Genomic DNA, 20288 nt, shown 5'->3' on the forward strand with positions numbered 1-20288 from the left:
ACAAGGTGGTTACATGGGGGTTGAGAGCTGTCAACTCCCTGCCCCCATTAAATTAAATTACCCCCCCGACACACACCATTTTTAATGTATAAGGGGAGGGTCACACTCAGAGGCTTGCTGTGTGAAAGGGGTCACAAATACAAAAAGTTTGAAAACCACTGATCTATAGAGAATAAAGTTCCTCTTTTTTGATCCCATGGGAGTTATTCCCATTAACACACATCCTGAAGTGCATGTATAATTGCCATCATAAAATGGCATTCAGCTTGAATATTATTGCAAAAAGTGATCTATTTTAACACAGAAGGCCAGATCCTACATTGCTTGCATGCCCCAAGTTCAGTGATATTAATGGAACACTCAGAATGAGGCCCATAAAGAGGAGAAGATCGAGTCCAGAGAAGTCAATCTGGCCTTCCAACTTCTGGCATTCACTGGCATGCATATATATATATATAATTAGATGCTCTGAAATCATAAATAGAAATATGTACTGGAGGGTGTAGTAAAGCCATCAATAAATGTGTTGTAAAATAATGTATTATCCCCTACACTTCCTGGGATGGACAGAACAGAAGTCAGGTTATGGAAGGAGGCTGTCTAGTCTTCATTGCATCATTCCTCTCTTCCCTTGGCCCACAAAGACTCTTTTGAAAGTGCCACAGAGGGATATAGGTTTTCTGTGTGGGGTTATGGTGGGCTGGTTTGGGACTGCACGGACAGCTGCAACAACATCACCAGAAAGTTAGAGGGTCTCTGCGTGGATGGCCTGTGCCTCCAGGAAACCACAGGACTAGTGTTGAAAACCCCTGCAGTTCATAAAAACAATTTTCTCAACACCGGCACTCCCATCTAGCACTTCCCCCCGTGGGAACAACAACAACAACAACAAATCCAAAATTCAAAGACAAAACAAAAAGACCTGAAACAAACAAATCAACAAAAAAAAGAACAATCCTAAGAAAGGAGAAGAGCCAGAGACACTATAAAAACCACTAGGGACTCTACTGTTGCTAAGCTATTTCACATAGAAGATACTCAGATACTACAGTCATGGGCAGCAGTAGCAATTCTTAGATAGATCGATCCATGGTTGAAGAATAAACCTGGTTTCCAGACAGAAATCCAAGGAAACTTCACAAGTCCAAAGCTGTGGTTGCCCCGCATCTACACATCAGTAAGCTGCCCAGCAGAATGGTCTAGCTCATTGTAACCACGTATACAACAACTATTTATTAATGATTATTAATATACTACGTGAACGACATTTCATTGTTTTAAGTTTTATTGAGAGAAGATTTAATGTAATTATTTATTTAAAATAAAAGGGTTTCTTACAGATAAAAATAGTCTTTATACCAATATTTTACTTCAGTTTAACTGTCTTTCAATTCAAAGGATCCACAAAGCACCCTATATGGTAGGCACTTCACCCACCATTAAAACACAATCATCACAAACATAAAACACATTAAACACAATCATCTCTGATTTGGAGCATGAGAGCTGTTTAATATAGGTCACTGCAACACTTCACAACTTCATGATAATAAGTGAAGAAGAATACCACAGCCACTTGCACCTGCAGCGGTAAATTTCTTCTCTTATTTGTTATCTGGCCAAGACATCAGTACTAAGATCAAAATTCTTGTTAAAGTCATGAGACCTCTATTTTTACTGAATTTGTTATGCTCCTTGAATAAATTAAAATGTTAGATTTAGAATATTTAAAAAAAAAACATGCACCCAAAAACAATATAGAGTTTTGAGGGGGAGTAGAAAACTTCTGATCTATACTTACTTTAACGTTTCATTCCACCATGTGTTCCATTTCATGTCTTTTAGACATGAGCTTGATTTCTACAACTCTTTTCATTGTTATTTGTATTAAAGTAACAGAGGCCATTCAGGAGTAAGGCACTATCATAGTGGGACCTGCGGAACTGCAAAACAAGATCGAATCCCTGCCCCCAAAGAACTTTCAGTCTAATTTTAAAAACAATGAGTGATTATAATCATCAGAGCGAGGACAACAGTAACAGTGATAAGCATATACAGTTACATAATCTTGCTGTGGGTGGAATAGATCATTTAAAGCCATTATTTATTTATTTTAAATACTAAGATATAAATTCATAGGCATCCCTGACAGACAAGATGCTGGAATCTGCTGTGGTGAAGAAGAGGGAGCCATGATCACACTCACAGGTCAGGAAGATGATTTTAACCATCGCATTTTGAATTAATCTGAATGGGGGGCAAGGTGGATATTGTACAGCCAAAGAAGAGTAGGCTGACATGATCAAGTCAGGAGATGATGAACAGTTTAATTGTGGGCATAGAGTGGAACAGCCAGATCTTTTAAATGTCGTGCAGAAATAAGCACCAAGATTTGAAAGCGCCTGGATGTGAGAAGCTAAGATAAGGGTAATTTCAATGATGAATAGAAGAATCTTCAGGGTTCCTAAAAATCACTTGCAAAAGTCAAGAGGAAAAGGGATCATTCCTTTGGTAGGATGTGACTTCAGACCTGGTATTTATTTTAATGTATTTTTATGTGGACATTAATTTGAGATGCACATTTATAGATAGCTACAAGGCAAAACCACTATCATTGTTAGCATATATTCAAGTAACTGCGTGTGGGGATATTGATCATTGTACTAAACCAGAGGTGGGCAAACTATGGCCCTCGAGCTCCTGCTGGGGAGCAGGGTTAAGGGCTTGCCCCACTCTGGTGCTCCAGCCGGGGAGCAGGTCGGGGGCTGGCCCCCCTCAGTGCATGCTGTGACTCCGAACAGGTCCTGGAAGCAGCGTCATATCCCACCTCTGGCTCCTACATGTAGGGGCAGCCAGGGGGCTCCACACGCTCCCCCGCCCCAAGTTCTGCCTCCAGACTCCTGTGGACTGGGCAGCACACAGAGCCACCTGGCCACACCTCCATGTAGGAGCCGGAGGGGGGACATGCTGCTGCTTCTGGGAGCTGCTTGAGGTAAGTGCCATCCGGAGCCTGCACCCCAACCCCCTGCCCAAGTCCAGAGCCCCCTCCTGTGCTCCAACCCGCTGCCCCGGCCCAGAGCCCCCTCCCACCCTGAATTCCTCATTTCTGGCCCCACCCCAGAGCCCTCACCATCAGCTGGAGCACTCACCCCCTCCCATACCCCAACCTCCAATTTTGTGAGCTTTCATGGCCCGCCATACAATTTCCATACCCAGATGTGACCCTCGGGCCAAAAGGTTTGCCTACCCCTGTACTAAACTGATACACTGTGTAACAATCCCTACTTGATTCTGGAAGGCAGTGAAGGCTAAGCCCTTTTTGGCTTCCAAACCTAATTAGACACTTACATTTTATGGCATTTGTCTTTTAGGAAAGATGAAAACATAAAAGAAGTTGTTAGGCGCTATATTTACTGAGAAGCAGGGGATCATAAAACACATGAAGCCAGTAAAGATTTTTCCTGCTATCAGAATGTATTGCTCACTCACATTTACTCCAGTGCATATGCTGGCAGATATTGTGTTGAGTCCTGGTGCATGACCCTTGTTGACAATCAGCACAGTCCCAAACTTAGGTGGAGGCAGGCCAGAAAATGGGCATATGCAGGGCAGCCAGGAAACCCTATTCTCTCTCCATTTACATTCATTTTCTGGTTTTACTTTCTTATAATCCTGATATTAGGCCCAGTCCTACAGAGAGGTCCCACTGGCTTCAATGGGAATGCCACATGCAGATTGAGGCCTTTTGGCCTCACTCAACCAAACCACTATCTACTTCAATGGGAGTTTTGCATAAGGCCAAATTCTACCCCCCGGCAGAAAATCTTACAGAGGGCACTTTAAGGGGGTGTGGAATCCTCTCCGCACCCTCAGGATGGGGAGTACAAGCAGGAGTGCCAGAACCTCGGTAGAACTGGGGGGGGAGGGGCACAAGGCCCCACCCATCTCTGTAGCCCTTCCCCTTGCTCCTCTTCTCCCCCCCAAGACCCTGCCCCCTGGCCAGGCCGGAAGTCAGAGCTGGGCAGTGGTAAGAGCCACCTGGGGAGTCCTGTACCCTCCACCTGCCCTGGGTGGGGGGCTGAGGTGTCCCTGGCTTGTGTTCCCACCCTCTGGGGAATGCCACTCAGAGCAGGTGGAGGGTCCAGTGCTTCCCACAGCAGCCCGAGCTCCCTGGGCAGCTCTTACCACTGCCCAGATCCAGCTTCCGGCTTGGCCACGGGGCAAGAGGAGGAACAGGGATGGGGCCATGGAGAGGGGCCAGGACTCGCGGCGAGGGGGGTCCTCCTCCTCATCACTTTTCTTCTCACAATACATTGCATCCCTGCAACCTGTGCCCTAAAGCCCTTCCTTATATACCACCACATAGCACTGCTCATCAACACACAGGAGATGTGCATTCTCTCTGTGTATCCTTTCACCATCCAGGAAGAATGATCAGCAGTGGTTTCTCTGTATTTGGGCTTGCCAAGCAAATAGGATATTTTGGGGGCAGAACTGCTTGATGGGGTTCACTGTAAATATATCAGTGTTAGAGCTTCTCCACCTTTGACATAGATGGGTTCATTGTAGTCCCTGTTTAAAGTCAGAACTTTCAACAAACCTTCTGTCTTCTTCCAGTAGACTTTGATCTGAAGGTGATTGTCTTGATAGAAAGGAGCTCCAATTTCAAGACGACGAGCCGGTCTTCTTCTTTGAAAGGGTGGAAGAGGATCAGCTAGTCCTTTCCGGGTTTTCCCAATTGGAGAGGTCTGTTCTTCTGCAACATACAACACCATCGGGAAATATCTTGGTTTAATACAGTGCAACCTAAACATTAAAGCATTGTGCTAATAGTGTTTGAGAGTCAGAAAATGAAACTGACAGAAACTAACCATTCTTGTTTCATTGCCCAAACTGAGTGAAATAAATGCAAAAAATATACAAAACATCAAGGATAAATAAGCAAATTAGTTCTTTAATATTCTTTCAGTTTTAAGAGTATTTAAATCTATTTTAATGTAAGAATGTTCCATAGTTCTATATTCCCTTCCTTCAAAGTTCTACTGTATTTATACTTAGATTTAATTTAATTTAATAAAAGTATTTACTACTTAGTCCTGCCATGAGTGCAGAGGACTGGACTAGATGACCACTAAAGGTCCCTTCCAGTCCTACGATTCTATAATCCTACGAGCAAGAAATGTTGATATTTGATACTTTGAGATTCTAATGGGCATTATATGTAGTTGTAGTTTTGTATAACATTTTGGGTGCTATGTTTTCACACAGTAGTTAAATACACACAAATGCAGTATACAATACACAAGTACAGTATACAATATAACCTACAGGGTGTAGGTGCTACGTTAAAATAAATATGCCTTTTTACATTGAAACAGCTTACTAACATATGTCAGTATTTAGGAACAGAATTTAAATATACCCCAGGCATCTTCAGTTTAAAAACAGTAGTATTGTATCCAAGCTTTGAATCAACACTTTCACTACCTGAAAGTTGCAAATTCGAATTTAGCGGACAATATTTACATCTGATTATGAAACATGATGTATTTAATTAATTACAGTACTTAAATAGAAAGTAAAGATGCAAATGATCAAAAAGCTGCTGAGGAATCAACAATATATTGCAAAGAAAGGAGAGGAGACTCAGGTTTGATTTATTAATTAAAATAATTGGATAAAATGTAAATTTGAAGGTTCTGCCTTATTTACAACTAGTTCTTCCCTCTATTCGTCTATCCATTCTTGGGAACAATCAAGGGCTTGAATAAGACAATCCCTACATATCTATCACTTCAGAAAGAGGTGTTCATGTTGTATGTTTCACAAAATGAAGCAGAGAAGCAGAGTGGAATGATAAAATAATACATTCCTGAGCATGGAAAAACCCCTTAGGGTCTGATCCAAAGCCCACTGAAGTCAATGATAATCTTTCCATTAACTTCAATTACCTTACTGGGCTTTGGATCAAGTCCTTTGTTTTCTGTAGTTGGTGGAACCAAAAAGATTTTCAAGATTATGAGGCTGTGGTGGGGTATCTGCCCCATACTGGCAGAAAAGGGGTTATAGCAGGCCTGGGAGGCTATACAGGAGGCAGCCAATTAGAAAAGGGCTTGTAGAGACAGCCAATCGGGAGAAGGTTTAGAGAGACAGCCAATCAGGGCCAGGCTGGGCCATATAAGAAGCGCTGCTGAAGAGACCAGCTTGAGTCACTCCCTGGAGTTCGAGGAGAGAGGACAGCACCATGGTCAGAGCAGTGCTGGACAGGTCAGGGGAGCATAAGTGAGCTCCTGGCCAACCCCTGCCAGACTGAGGCCCTGATACAAGGGTGGAGAAGGTGCTAGAGCAGTGGGGAAAATGGCCCAGGGAAACAGATGGTGGGGGTTGGAGGTGATGCAGACCGTGACTGCCGCCCGCTCCCCCCTTTGGCCCCAGTTGCCACTGACACAGGTGGATAGACCCTGGACTGCAGCCTGCCACTGAGGCAAGTGGCTGGTTAGAGAACTGCCGGCCCTCCTGGAAGTTGCGGGGGGGGGGGGAACTGAGTGGGGCACAGCTGGACAGGTGTGTCCAGAAGAGGACACCGCAGTCCTGAGGGTGACATGGGTCCTGACAACAGAAACGACAGGAGCAAGATGCCACTAGATGAAAGCGCACTGGCAAACCAGAGCTAATTGCCAGGATGGCCAGCAGGAGGTGCTGTGGTGTTGAGTGACGCGCTCCGTTACAGAGACATGCTCTAATGTGTCATAAATAGGTAAAATTTGGCTTGTCATCCTTGAAAAGTTATTTGCAGCGTTGGTCCCGTGATGTTAGAAAGCCAGGGTGGGTGAGGTAATATCTACTGGACCAACTTCTGTCAGTGAAAGAGACAAGTTTTAGAGCTACAGTGCTGTGTAGCTCAAAAGCTTGTCTCTTTCACCAACAAAAGTTGGACCAGTAAAAGATATTACCTCAGCCACCCTATCTCTCTAAATATCCTTGAAAAGTGTCTCTCTGGCAATGAGAAATTATAATATTTATTTAGCAAAAATACTCTGTAAATTAATGATATCTCCTTTAGAATCAGGCACTAGTGATATACCCTATAATGGGACACAGGCTGAATTTAAGGGAATGAAGCGCCAAATTCCCGCTGAAATTCAGCTCTGCTTTCTTAGTTTCATCGATTCCAAGGCTAGAAAGGACCATTGTGATCATCTAGTCTTACCTGCTGTATAACACAGACCATAGAACTTCTCCAAAATAATTCCTAGAGAATATATTTTAGAAAAAAGCATCCAATCTTGACATTTCATCCAATCTTCATTTACCTCTTCTCAGTGAATTTAGAGTAGAATACTAACAAACAACAGGAAGGGAAAATAATGCTCACAACCAAATTATAGAGGCTTTGAATATCATACAGTGATGTTTGCTGGATCACTTTACAGTGTGGGAATAAATGGTCTGGAATAGATATTTTTCTGGCATTTTACGTACTGATTACTTTCATACACAACAGCAACCAAGATATAGTGCAAAAATCTCTGGGCTAGATTCTCAGTTGATGCAAATTGATGTAGCTCCACTTAAGTCACGAATGACTAAATAACAACTAATCATAATAGTCATGCAATATTTCACTTTCCATGAATATCCTCACACACATGTGCACGCAAGCTGTTTATGCAACTGTTCATGAAAAAAATGAATAAAGAGTTGTGAATCAAAGTGAATTGAATTGATTTGTGGTCAAAATGAAATCACAGGCTTTAATTTAATTAATGTTCTTGAATATTTGTGTGCAAATCTACTAAGGTCAACATTACTAAAGACAATAACAGAGATTTGAGACCAACCAGAAATATAGCTCTGTCATGTACTTGGATTTAAAAAACCCTATAAAACCAGTCAAAGCAATAGCCTAAAAATTCACCAAAGTAATATGAAATAGATCATGAGTAAAAAGAAATGAGATGAGATTGATAGACTTCACAGAAATATAATCCAGTCTATTTTCTGAAGCTATAGAGGGTAAAAGAGTCCAGGAGAGATTAGACTATCCCAAAGAAACTGTAGAAGAGAATTTAAAGTTAGTTGTGGTGATGAGTGCCGTTGAAGTGAACAGTAACTGTTGAAACCACAAAACTCAGATATGCAGTTTAGGATAAATGAACCCCTGTTGGTAAAGATTTTGTTAGTCAGTCAAATATGATCTGCATTGGAATCTGGAAGCAGAAAAGTGTCAAAGCGTAAAAAAGGAAAGTGAAGCAAACATTCCTCCTTCCCTTCCTCCTCAGCAACACGACCTGTTAGTGAACTCAGCAGTGAGACTGCAGAGGCTCAGTGCAACACAGACTCTAGAAGCATTTTTGGGCACTGGTGATGTGGCAACAGTGCCCAAAACAGTGAGCCAGATTCTGACGTTAGTGAAACCAGTCTGAATCCAGAATCTAAACAAAAAGGAGATACTCCAGATTTACACCAATGGAAGAGAGATCACAATCTGCCCAGTGACTGTGCTGAAAACTATCTAACAACATTAAATACTAATTCATAGCATTGCTATACCAACTTTCATCAAAGAACCTCAAAGTTCTTATGCAACATAACTGACTAACAAGATGCCTCTGAAGTAGACAAGTAGATGTTATTATCCCCATTTTATAGATGGGGAAAGAAGTTTCTTATGCAAAGTCACTCGGTGAGCCAGTATCCGAGGACAGGACTTTTAGTCCCTGATCTCAGTTCAATATTCTAACTGCTTGATCATGTATCATTGTGTCTATAGTTTACATGGTTAACACTGTTCTATGAAGTTTTTACTTTAATTCAAGCTCACTTGATTAGTTTTATGATCAAAATCTACTTATTATCTGCAACAGATCTGCTAAGTCTTACATAGTTGGGGTTAATTGTAAAAGCATTTTTAACCAGAATTTCACTATGATGATGATGAATTGTGAAATGTGTTTCAATTACACATTGCCAGTCCCATATTTTCTTAGAATCTTGCTCATATCAAATATTGCCACTATGAGCCTTGCTTCGAGGACAGATAGCACAATAACTCAGAGCATTTGGCTTTTGCAGTTCTGCATTCATGCCTTTGCTATAAGACAAGCAATATTCTGCTTACATTTGAACTACCCAGTTTTGTGATCTGTTACTACAATCTGAATAACCAGTAAAGAGATTTTGCTAACAAATTCTGGGCTGATTCTGTTCCCATGAAAATAAATAGTAAAAGTTCTACTGAATTCAATGGGAGGAATGGAGTGCCCCAGGGGTCGGTCCTGGGGCCGGTTTTGTTCAATATCTTCATAAATGATCTGGAGGATGGTGTGGTTTGCACCCTCAGCAAATTTGCGGATGATACTGAACTAGGAGGAGTGGTAAATACGCTGAAGGGCAGGGATAGGATACAGAGGGACCTAGACAAATTGGAGGATTGGGCCAAAAGAAATCTGATGAGGTTCAATAAGGATAAGTGCAGGGTCCTGCACTTAGGACGGAAGAACCCAATGCACCGCTACAGACTAGGGACCGAATGGCTAGGCAGCAGTTCTGCGGAAAAGGACCTAGGGGTGACAGTGGACGAGAAGCTGGATATGAGTCAGCAGTGTGCCCTTGTTGCCAAGAAGGCCAATGGCATTTTGGGATGTATAAGTAGGGGCATAGTGAGCAGATCGAGGGACATGATCGTTCCCCTCTATTCGACATCGGTGAGGCCTCATCTGGAGTACTGTGTCCAGTTTTGGGCCCCACACTACAAGAAGGATGTGGATAAATTGGAGAGTGTCCAGCGAAGGGCAACAAAAATGATTAGGGGTCTGGAACACATGACCTATGAGGAGAGGCTGAGGGAACTGGGATTGTTTAGTCTGCAGAAGAGAAGAATGAGGGGGGATTTGATAGCTACTTTCAACTACCTAAGAGGTGGTTCCAGAGAGGATGGTTCTAGACTGTTCTCAGTGGTAGCAGATGACAGGACAAGGAGTAATGGTCTCAAGTTGCAATGGGGGAGGTTTAGGTTGGATATTAGGAAAAACTTTTTCACCAAGAGGGTGGTGAAACACTGGAATGTGTTACCTAGGGAGGTGGTAGAATCTCCTTCCTTAGAAGTTTTTAAGGTCAGGCTTGACAAAGCCCTGGCTGGGATGATTTAATTGGGGATTGGTCCTGCTTTGAGCAGGGGGTTGGACTAGATGACCTCCTGAGGTCCCTTCCAACCCTGATATTCTATGATTCTATGATTCTAAGACTAAGCCCTTAATTTGCTGTGCTTTGCTAACTTCATCCAGAGTTAGCCTAAGCATTTTCATATGTTTCAGTGTTGCCTGTTCTCATGATTTTATGGCAAGTCTCACAATATTTGTTGATTTTCTTTAAAAAGCCTTAGAATCATAATATTGTGTGAGAATCTCTGCTTTCGTTTTTTAAAAAAGTAAGGCCCAGATCCTCAAAGCAGTGATTTCAATGGGAGTTAGGCACCCAAATGCCTTTGAGGATCTGGGTGTAAGTTTCTAACCCTCATGGTTGCGGAGAAAAGCTTAAAAACATGAACTCTAACAGCTCAAAAACCAGAATGGAAACCCCCCCCCAAAAATAATTACTATTAATCTCATGATTTTTTAAGATAATCTTTAGAGCCTGGCATATACTTTTTGAAAGCTTGGGGCTGGCAGTTCTGGGGCCTGCTGAACAATTTTTCAACCTTTCCCCGTACCCACCCACATACACACACCAAGCACAACTTATTGGTACTCACAGCAATGACATCTGTATAACCAGATTTAGCCTGAGGGCTTGAAGAAAGATAGCAAAATAATCCTTTGGGGTATATCCAAATGTAACTGACTCATTTCATATAAAAATAATGTGTGTGTGTTGCAGGCAGAAGGGGAAGGAAACTCAGTTCTGTCTCTCCCTCCTGCTTCAGGAAAAGGAAAGCACCATTGCTTATAATGGGAGTTCTTGCGTAGTTGTCAACCTTTATATCTCAGTATACATAGAATATATCTTATTTGCATCCAAAATAGACTGAACATGCTTGCAGAGCGGTCCACCTACATTAGCAATCAGAATATTCAGTACTGGAATACAGAATGATATAAGAGTTAGAAAAACTGTTGCAATTAATTTTCATTTTGCTTATAACATAAAAGGGAAACTAATGCAAAAGGAATGAAAGATGGGGAAAGCAAAGATGGGTAAAATGGCAAACTTTGGAAACTGTTTGTGGTCTAATCCTGAAAACTATTACTGTCATAAGCATCAGTGGTTGTATTTGGTTAATCAGATGACACATCGGCAGTTGGAAGGGCAGATCAATCTTGACCTTGACCTTAGACAAATTATTATTCAAAGAGTATTTAACTAAGATTGAGTGTCACAGTATAGGCCCCTCGGGATTTGAAGAATTTTTCCACTGTATTGTTTAGCACGTGAGTTTAGTTTTAGAAAGAACTTAATACCTCAAGACTTCATCTTGAAGGTAAGTGCTGTGCATGTGATACAAGTTTGGGATTAACTTCTTGCCAACCAGGGACACTGTTTTATATTTTAAGATCCTAGTAGGAGAATCAATCCTTTGTCCGAATCCACAGGATATATAAATTTGCGCTAAGATCTGAATTTATGGGCTACTTGAAGTTGCCAACATTTTAAAAACTTTTGCAAGGGAAAATTGTACAGTTAAGCCAGTGGTCTGGGATTTGCTTCTGTTCTGTTTATTGGGAAGTTTAATGTGTATTTCGGGGAATTTTAGCACTAATATAACACTATGACCCTGATCTTGCAAATATGCACATGTGTAACACGTTTATTTTTGTAAGTAATTTTCAAAACAGGCAAGGTAGATAAGACTTATTATCCCCAATTTACAGATGAGGAAACGAAGACAGAAAAGTTAAGTGACTTGACCAAGACCACAGAGGCATGCTATAATACAGCCACCTATAATGGGTGATTTATTTATTTTTTGAAATCTGAGAAATCATCAGTTAAAACAGAGTGTAAGAGGACTTTGGATGCAGTTACTTACTATTAATAGTTGTTTGAGTTGAGCTGAAATAGAGAGACACCTTGGCGCTTTTTAGTCGTACTTGTCCCCAGTATGTTACTGCCTGCAGTTCCACCATGTAGTTGCTGTTGGGTTGCAGTCCCTCCAGGACCACATAATTTTGGGACTATAGTGAAAGAGAATATACACACAGAACAGTTATGGGATTGCTGGCTCTTATTAAATTAAAAGCAGGCCTGTTGTCTTAGGCACACAAAATTCTTCTTGGAATGAGAAAGAATTTATAAATTTCACCAGAACTCAACTTGCTTTCTTCTTTGATTTTTATTTCATGCTCTCTTTCATTTGGACTCTGTTCTGTGTGTAGTTTTTAAAATGCTAAACTTAGTGATGTCTACAGAACTTGCCTGTCTTTAGTAAATACAGGCATCAGCTGTTTTAAGCCAAGACTAAATTTCTTTTTATATGTATAACCAGTTTTTCTGATGCCAAAAAGATTTTGGCCAGTGAAATCTAAACTTTGTGTTTCCCAGCTCCTGGACAGACTCGATTAGCTAAGCAACAGGAAGCTTTGTCTAGAGACAGCTAGTCTGAGGACAGATAGAACATACTGTGCAGTATATTGAACAATATTTTTCTATTTGCTTCTGTTGTTGCTAAAATACCAACAAGAGCGCTTTTCATCTTTGTTAGGGAAAGAAAAGAAACAAACAAACAACCCACAACAACTCAGTTCTCCAATGTCACCGCATGGAGAGGCTCATGAACTGGATTTTCATTCTCTAGTTAACAATCCACAAAGTAAAACAAATCCCATAAGACTGCAAACAAGAGACACAGCCTTTCTGAATTCTTTGCATTTATTTATAGATTTATTCCTAAAAATGCACCCATTGTATATTTCGTCAGGCACAAATTTGACTCTGCTTTTTTACTCTGAATTCCTTTCAGAGTGACAGGTTTCAGAGTGGTAGCCGTGTTAGTCTGTATCAGCAAAAATAATGAGGAGTCTTTGTGGCACCTTAGAGACTAACAAATTTATTTGGGCATAAGCTTTTGTGGGCTAAAACCCACTTCATCAGATGCATGGAGTGGAAAATACAGTAGAGAGGTATAAATACACAGCATATGAAAAGATGGGAGTTGCCTTAGCAAGTGGGGGGTCAGTGTTAATGAGCCAATTCTCAACAGTTGACAAGAAGGGAGGAAAAATAACTTTTGTAGTGCTAATGAGTTCAATGTAATCAAGGTGGCCCATTTCAAACAGATGACAAGAAGGTGTGAGTATCAGCAGGGGAAAATTAGTTTTTGTAGTGACGCACCCACAAGGTGCCACAAGGACTCCTCTGAATTCCTTGTTACTTGTCTAGCTTTCTTGTGTCAACTAGGAGTGGCGTGTCAACCATGCAGTGTCATATTTAACACCAAATAGTATGTTAGTACGTGTAAAAGTATTGCAAATTAACAATCGTTACTTGGTTTGTTCTGAGAGCGATTTATAAAATTGATTAAGGCTCTGATTTCCCCAGTTCATGTAGTGGCATTGTTCATTGTAAAATATTGTAGGCCAAATTCTCTGCTGGCAATTCCACTGACTTCATATAGATTTAATCATAAAAGCATGGACTGGGTTATTTCTAAAAGCAAAATTGGTTAAAAAGTTTGAGTGATCTTATCAAATCAGGGAATACATCTCTCCATGTCTAGAAATGTGCAATTTTGGTTTTTGGAAAAGTTGTTCTAATTTTTAATGGATCATTGATTAGAACTGACTTCAGTGGAGTTCCATCAGGGAATTTCCCCCTTTACTACTATCATTTTATAGCTTTCACAGTATGCTGTAAAAGAACAAAGCACAATGAGATACTTCTCCTCAGAGTAAAAGGAAAGTTATTCTAGGGGCTAATCTCTGCTTTTGGATGTATGTGCTTGGTTGTCATAAGATATGTTCACAGCTCTCATTGAAGCCTAAGGCCAGAACTTGGACCTACTAACATAAAAACGTGTCATCTTGTATGATGGAAAACTGAGATAATGATACTTAATCCTTTGTAAAGTGCTTTTGGATATAAGAGCAAGGTTTTATTTATTATCTGTTTCTAAAACATCTTGATGTAATACACTTTCTACTCATACATCTAAAGTGGTTTTAATTCAAACTAAGGATCCATTTCTATTTCGAATTTCCTTCCTTTTGTGATTTAAAGGACAGCCTCACTACATACCTGGGTAGGGATCCCTGGGATTGGGGCCTCTTTTGTTGAAGATCTCTGACCTATAGTACTTTACCTGGGAACTTCAGACTTCACTACCTGCCTTTTATATGCCAGCTCTACTCCGGTGTCACCAATGGAATACACAGTGGTTATAAGAAAGCAGAGATACCCTGGAATGCTACTCTCATTTTCAATGTGTTTTTACCATGGGGCTTTGAAAGTGAATTTTTAATTGAAGAACACGACATAAAACCAGAGTCTCTGGTCCACTAAGTCCACTTTATGTCATGTAAAACATGGCTGGAAATAGCTAGTGAACTGCCCTTGCATAGGGGAACTCTCTGCTGGTGGAACTCTGGTGCCCCCCAATCTGCAGTGTGAGGGGAATGGGGCATGTGTCAATGGTGTTCCAGGGAGTGATTCCAGGGAACAGAGCTCCATTATGCCTGATCCTCTGTCACAGCGGAAATTAGAGTAGGCCCCCTGCTGCTTTCACTTCCACTAGGGCCAGGTGGCTGAGGATCAGAGAGCTGAAATCACCTCCTTGTGGCCCAACACTCTGCACTACGTTCTCAGATGTAGTGAAGAATCAGGAATGTAATATATTGCTAGTATGTTGCTCTTAATGTAACTAAGACAAGAGTCTGTCCCATGGCCTTTAGTGGTTTCTATTTCTATTACCTATAAAGCTATTTATAAAAAGAAAATGCAATGTGCCTAAAGGGATTACGGCAGCTAGTTTTTCGTTAAACCAATGCGTTACATATCAATTCAGAAGCTGACATTAATCTTTTCCTATGGAAATATTTCAGCGTATTGGTACAGTAGGATTATTTAAGAAGGATTTTGTTATTATCTTAGACCTACATGGTAACTAACCCATCATAAATTTCTCTGATATGAGCAAACATCACTTCCAGAGTTCCCTTGATATAATGAAAACTATGCTATAAGTGACATTTTATTGAATGAGCATTCCATCATTCAGAGGCTTCCAGTAAAATAAGCCTTATGTTAGAGAAATAATTAGTGTTATATATTAATTGTACATCTACAATAGATTCCAGTTTATCTGGAATTAGACACTTAAAATAGTTCCACCTGTATATATGGTTCAATTCTGCTGTCAATCAACACTTGCTCCTCCCTTTGACTTCTACAGAACAATAGCAATGCTTATTTCTAAAGAAAACTGGCTATAAAACTATCAGAGTGATCTTCTTGTAAATTAAAAAGGAATGCACCTTTCCATCCTATTTATTTATGTGACTTCACATTTATTTGGTACAGCGCAATTTTGTTTTTTAAACCAGAAATATGTTTTCATATACCATGACTGAGTAGGAGCATTTGTGCCTCATTTTCCAGTTTGCTCCTTACCCCATCAGTAGTCTTTCTTTTTTTCTTCTTAGCTGGGATGACAGACTTGCTGCTGACTGTCCAGCTCCAGAAGACTTTGTAGTGATGCACTGGGATATCAGGTTCTTCCGGGAGATCCCAAACAATCCTCACAGTTACACTTCCATCACTATTTGTAGTGGAGTTGGCAATTCTGAGATTAGCTGGGGCTGGTGGAGCAGATGGGTCTGGAGTAAACAAAAACAAAAACAAAAACAACGCCCCCCCCAAGAATATGAAGTAATATGGATTAAGTAAAGATGACCTTTCTCAGTAACTATTCTACAGATTTAACTGCTGAATTCATAACACCAGCTATCATCAAAGTTTGCTTCATTCTTAAGAAACAACTGAATATGTTTCATCAACTTTTGTAAATTATACCACTTGGAATCCAAACTCTTTTCAAATGTACATTCTGGGATTAGGTTTAGTTATGCCATTATTCTGCAAGTCTTGTTGAACATTTATTATGATGTTCAATAAAAAAAAATATATTACAGATTTTACTTCTGGCTGAGATGCAAAACACATGTAAGGAACTGTATAAGACAAAAATGTTTTATAGATGGTCCAAGAGAAAAATTAACTTCCTTCCAGGAATGAAGAGTAGAATACTGAATTTTTCTCTTCAGTTTCCTAAGGGAATTCTCAGGAGATAAGATCTATGTATGCCCCTATCTGTCCATCCTTCCAGGTTCTCATATCAGTGCCCAGCACCATAGTATTTGAGCATTTCCTTAGAGTAAAAACAACAAAGATACATCTCTCTTCCTTTCCTGCCAGCCAGAGGGAGTCGAAACCCAGAAAGCTAATAATACTCTATATGCTCATCATTATAATCTATGCATTCTATTTCAAATAAATAAGACCAATGAACAAATCCTTGCATCTTACAAGGCCTACTATTTTAATTTCTGGTAAGTAATGTGGATCCTGCAACTGCCTCTGTATTTGTGGAACCAAGAACCATCTCAATGATTTATATAGCCAACACGATTCTAACGTGCCTATCACCTTAAAATCTAGGCAGCAATAGCATCTTCATTCAAGGATCTCAAAGAGCTTTATGAATATAAATTAAGTCTCACAATACTTTGAGGTAGGGAAGTGCTATTCTAGCCATTTTATAGATTTGGATTTGTAATACAAATAAGTTAAATAATTTAAAACAAAAAGACAATTTTAAAAATACAGCCAAAAAACAGCTTCCCCAAAACCTGAAAATAACCACAGAAATAACTATAACATCCTTCCAATATTGTCACATTCCTTTCTCTCCAAAAACATCCTGAGTAAAGAGGGCATGCCTCAAGATTTACCTCAAGGTCAATATATGGACTATTCCTCACCACGCAGGAGAGTGAATTCAAAAGCTGAGGACTCTCTCAAAGCATGTCCTACCAACACCACCCCCAATTTCATGCAGAGGAGGCGTCCAGCGTTGGCAGTTCTGCTGTCTGCAACTAGGACAGTATGGCACAGAGAGAGTGGCAAACTATGGCCTAGGCCAGGAAGTCAGTGACAGATCCTGGAAGAGAATTAGGAGGAGGTCCTGATTAGGAGGACCATATACTACAGTTGGGCTGGTAGCACAACTTATTATTAAGCTTGCCTGACACTTCCCATTATAAGCAATTAAAAAGTAGGATCTTATAACTTTCCCAAACTAAGTGTTTGGGATGAAATTTTCCATGTGAAGTGTCTGCCTCAGGCTGAATAGTTTTGCGAAATTTCAGCCCAAATGGTCCAGATGTTTCCAAGATTGAGACTAGGGGAAAATACATTGTTTAACCCTGGTTAAACAATTCTGGTAATCTTTTCTTTGAAATGATTTCTTTGAACTCCCAAAGAGCAAGTGATCATGTTTGTGCTTTGGGTGGCAGTGGCTCAGAAGTACATTCCCTATAAGGTGTGCCCTAGCTGCTCAGGGGCAGTGTAAGGCCTAGCACTGAAAATGATAGGAGGGAACCGGTATCTCCTGTACATCCAGTGACACTCCTATTGGCACCCAGGCAGCAAGAATAGTGAAGTCATATGATTTGAATTCAAAAGATAACCTTAATTCTGACATTTCCTATCTGTGCAACCTTAATTTGGCTCCCTTGTGTGTATGCATTACAAGACAGTTTTTAATTACATGATCATATACTGTTGTTTCCACAGGACTCCTGCCTCAGTCAGTGTACAGGATGGTTCTAGACTCATAAAACCCTTGGTATTATCTCCCTTTATTCTCTGAGGCACAGAGAGATTAAAGTCAAAAGTATCCATTAATTTTGGATGCCCTATTTGAGATACCTATGAACTATTTTTCACAGTACTTAGCATCACATAGTACCTTATAACTTCAAAGCACAACTCCCATTGACTTCAGTTGCAGCTGTGAATGCTCAGCACTTCTGTAAACCAGACCTCAGAGTCTCAAGTCAGGCAGCCAGAAAATGAGGAACACACAATTAGTGACCACCTGTGAAAAGTTTGGTTTAAGTGATTTGTCCAGCATCACATAGGAACTCTGAGCCACAGGGTGGGATAAAATCCAATTCACCAGGGCAGCAATCAGCTCCCTTAACCAGAAGGCCCTCCTTTTTCTTCCTGCAATCCCATCTCATTCACTACACACTTCCCAACTTCTGCAAGGATTAGGGCAACCATATTTCCCTATACTGAATACAGGACACGAGGTAACTTACTCGTATTCAAGCAAGTTCAACGGCAATCAGAACTATGCAGTACAAGCGTTCAAATTAACATCGAGTTGACAGAGCACCTGTTAAAAAGAAACACTGCATAGTTGGATTCTTTTTATTTACCTTCTTTAAGGCTTTAGGGTTCACACAGGGAGGGGTCACACACACACACACACACACACAGACACTCCCATACCCCTCTCTCACACAGGGGGGTGACTGACCGATGCGACTCTTCCTGACCAGTGCTCTCTTCCCTACATGCCTGGCTGGGCCCCTGGGACGGACCTGGCTCTCTGGGTACCTGGCACCGCATCTTCCTGAGACAACACGTGTGTGTGTGGCGGGGAGGCACGCAGGATTCTATGATAAGAATGTGGCCAGCAGCAGCCTTTCGGCACCGTGCGGGAGGGAAGGGATGGAAGCGGTTTCCAGCTGCAAGAGGAGGGAGGGGGAGAAGGAATGACCTGGCCCGTGTCTTTCCAGAGTTCATCTCTTCTCCCCACATCCCCTTTGGCTGGAAGCAGCTTGTCCCTTCCTGCCCGCAGTGTCAAAAGGCAGCTAACACCTCCAGGCTGCTGCTGACCACTGACATAATCCAGCCGCCTCCTGTCCCCCGGCTACAGTGTGGGCAGAAAGGGGTTAATGCCCTAAGGATGCATTGTGCACCAGGGCCCAGGGAATCTGACTGCAGGGGCTTCAGTAAACCCAGTCAGAAATGGCTCAGCAGGTGAAGGTACCTAGGGGATGGAGCAGCCCCGTGCTCCCTGAGGTCAGGACCCAGTGTGTGTGTGGTGGGGGGGAAAATGGGTGAAGAGGGTGCTAAGTCCCTGCCCCAGGGGTTGTTGTGCAGCCTGCAGGTTCGGGGTGTGAACAGACTGGAAATCGCTTCCCCACACCACTCCAGAGCTTAGTTGAGGGTGGAGAGGCTCACCCGTGCCAGTGCTGTGCGTGGCTTTGGCACATGCAGAGCTCAGCTCCTCCTGGCCAGCGCCCTGGGCAGAGGGTCTTGGGCTTTCCCGGGGCACTGGGCCAGCCAGAAATGGGATGGGGGCAGGGCCCTGCAGGCCAAGAGCCGGCACACAGCGGGGGCTGCACTGACGGACCAGCAGGGGGAGTGGCCGACCCTGCGTACTGCGTCTTCGCAGCGCCACAAGCCTTGCATACCCACCCCCTTGTCAGCCACTGCACCCCCACACACACCGCTGGTGGGCGGGCGGCTGGTGAGCAGGGATCAGGCCAGCAACAGGACCCGCCAGTACTGATGGGGGAGGAGGGAACTGAAAATATGGGACAATTTGCCCATTTTTAAGAAAAAGTGGGCTACCTGCAGGAGGGCTTAAATATGGGACTGTCCCATTAAAAACGGGACATCTGATCACCCTAGCTGGGGTCTTACACAAAACAACTTCCTTTACTACACACCCCAATTCATCTCCAGAGCAGGTCCATCCTGTGCACTGAATGAGGCAGAGATCCTGAGGAAAAAAAAGTGTGTGATCATGGAATTAAAGACTGTATCATAATGCATGGGCACAAGGGGACTGAATTAAGGGAAATGACATCATAATGAAGATAATCGACTTATACAAGGAGTGAATTTGGCCAATATTTTAAATGGCAAACTCTAGTGAAACAAGACAATTTTTCCTTCATTTTTTATGCTTGTTCTGGCCCAACATCATCAGCATCAAAACACTATGGAACTGTAAAAAGAGAAGTTCTTGATCCAGAGTAAAGCAGTGAAACAAGAAAGATTTACACAAATTTAAAAGCATATCAGCTAGAATAACACAGTTTGCCAAACGTCAAGGTATATTACTAGCTTATAACAAAGAAAGTAATATGTTTGAAAAGACTCATTTTGCATGTGAACTGTAGGCCTAATGAAGCTGGAGGTGTGTAAAAGGGACACCAGACATTCATTTACTGCATGATTCACCTGAGTGTTTTTATAATGGTAAATGAGCTGTT

General features: G+C 41.6%; 1 protein-coding gene across 2 annotated transcripts in view; it reads right to left on the reverse strand.

Moving 5' to 3' along the window:
* ANOS1 (anosmin 1) overlaps positions 1-20288 on the reverse strand; it is a 175900-nt gene that overhangs the window by 25663 nt on the left and 129949 nt on the right. For both annotated transcript variants that reach the window (XM_037899891.2, XM_037899902.2), the window contains exons 7-9: positions 15604-15809; positions 12029-12173; positions 4601-4756 (exon numbers count right to left, since the gene is read on the reverse strand). In XM_037899891.2, coding sequence (XP_037755819.2) covers positions 4601-4756; positions 12029-12173; positions 15604-15809 — 507 coding nt within the window. The remainder of the gene's footprint in view (positions 1-4600; positions 4757-12028; positions 12174-15603; positions 15810-20288) is intronic.

This window comes from Chelonia mydas, chromosome 1 (assembly GCF_015237465.2).
Source record: "Chelonia mydas isolate rCheMyd1 chromosome 1, rCheMyd1.pri.v2, whole genome shotgun sequence".
Lineage (NCBI taxonomy): Eukaryota > Metazoa > Chordata > Testudines > Cheloniidae > Chelonia > Chelonia mydas.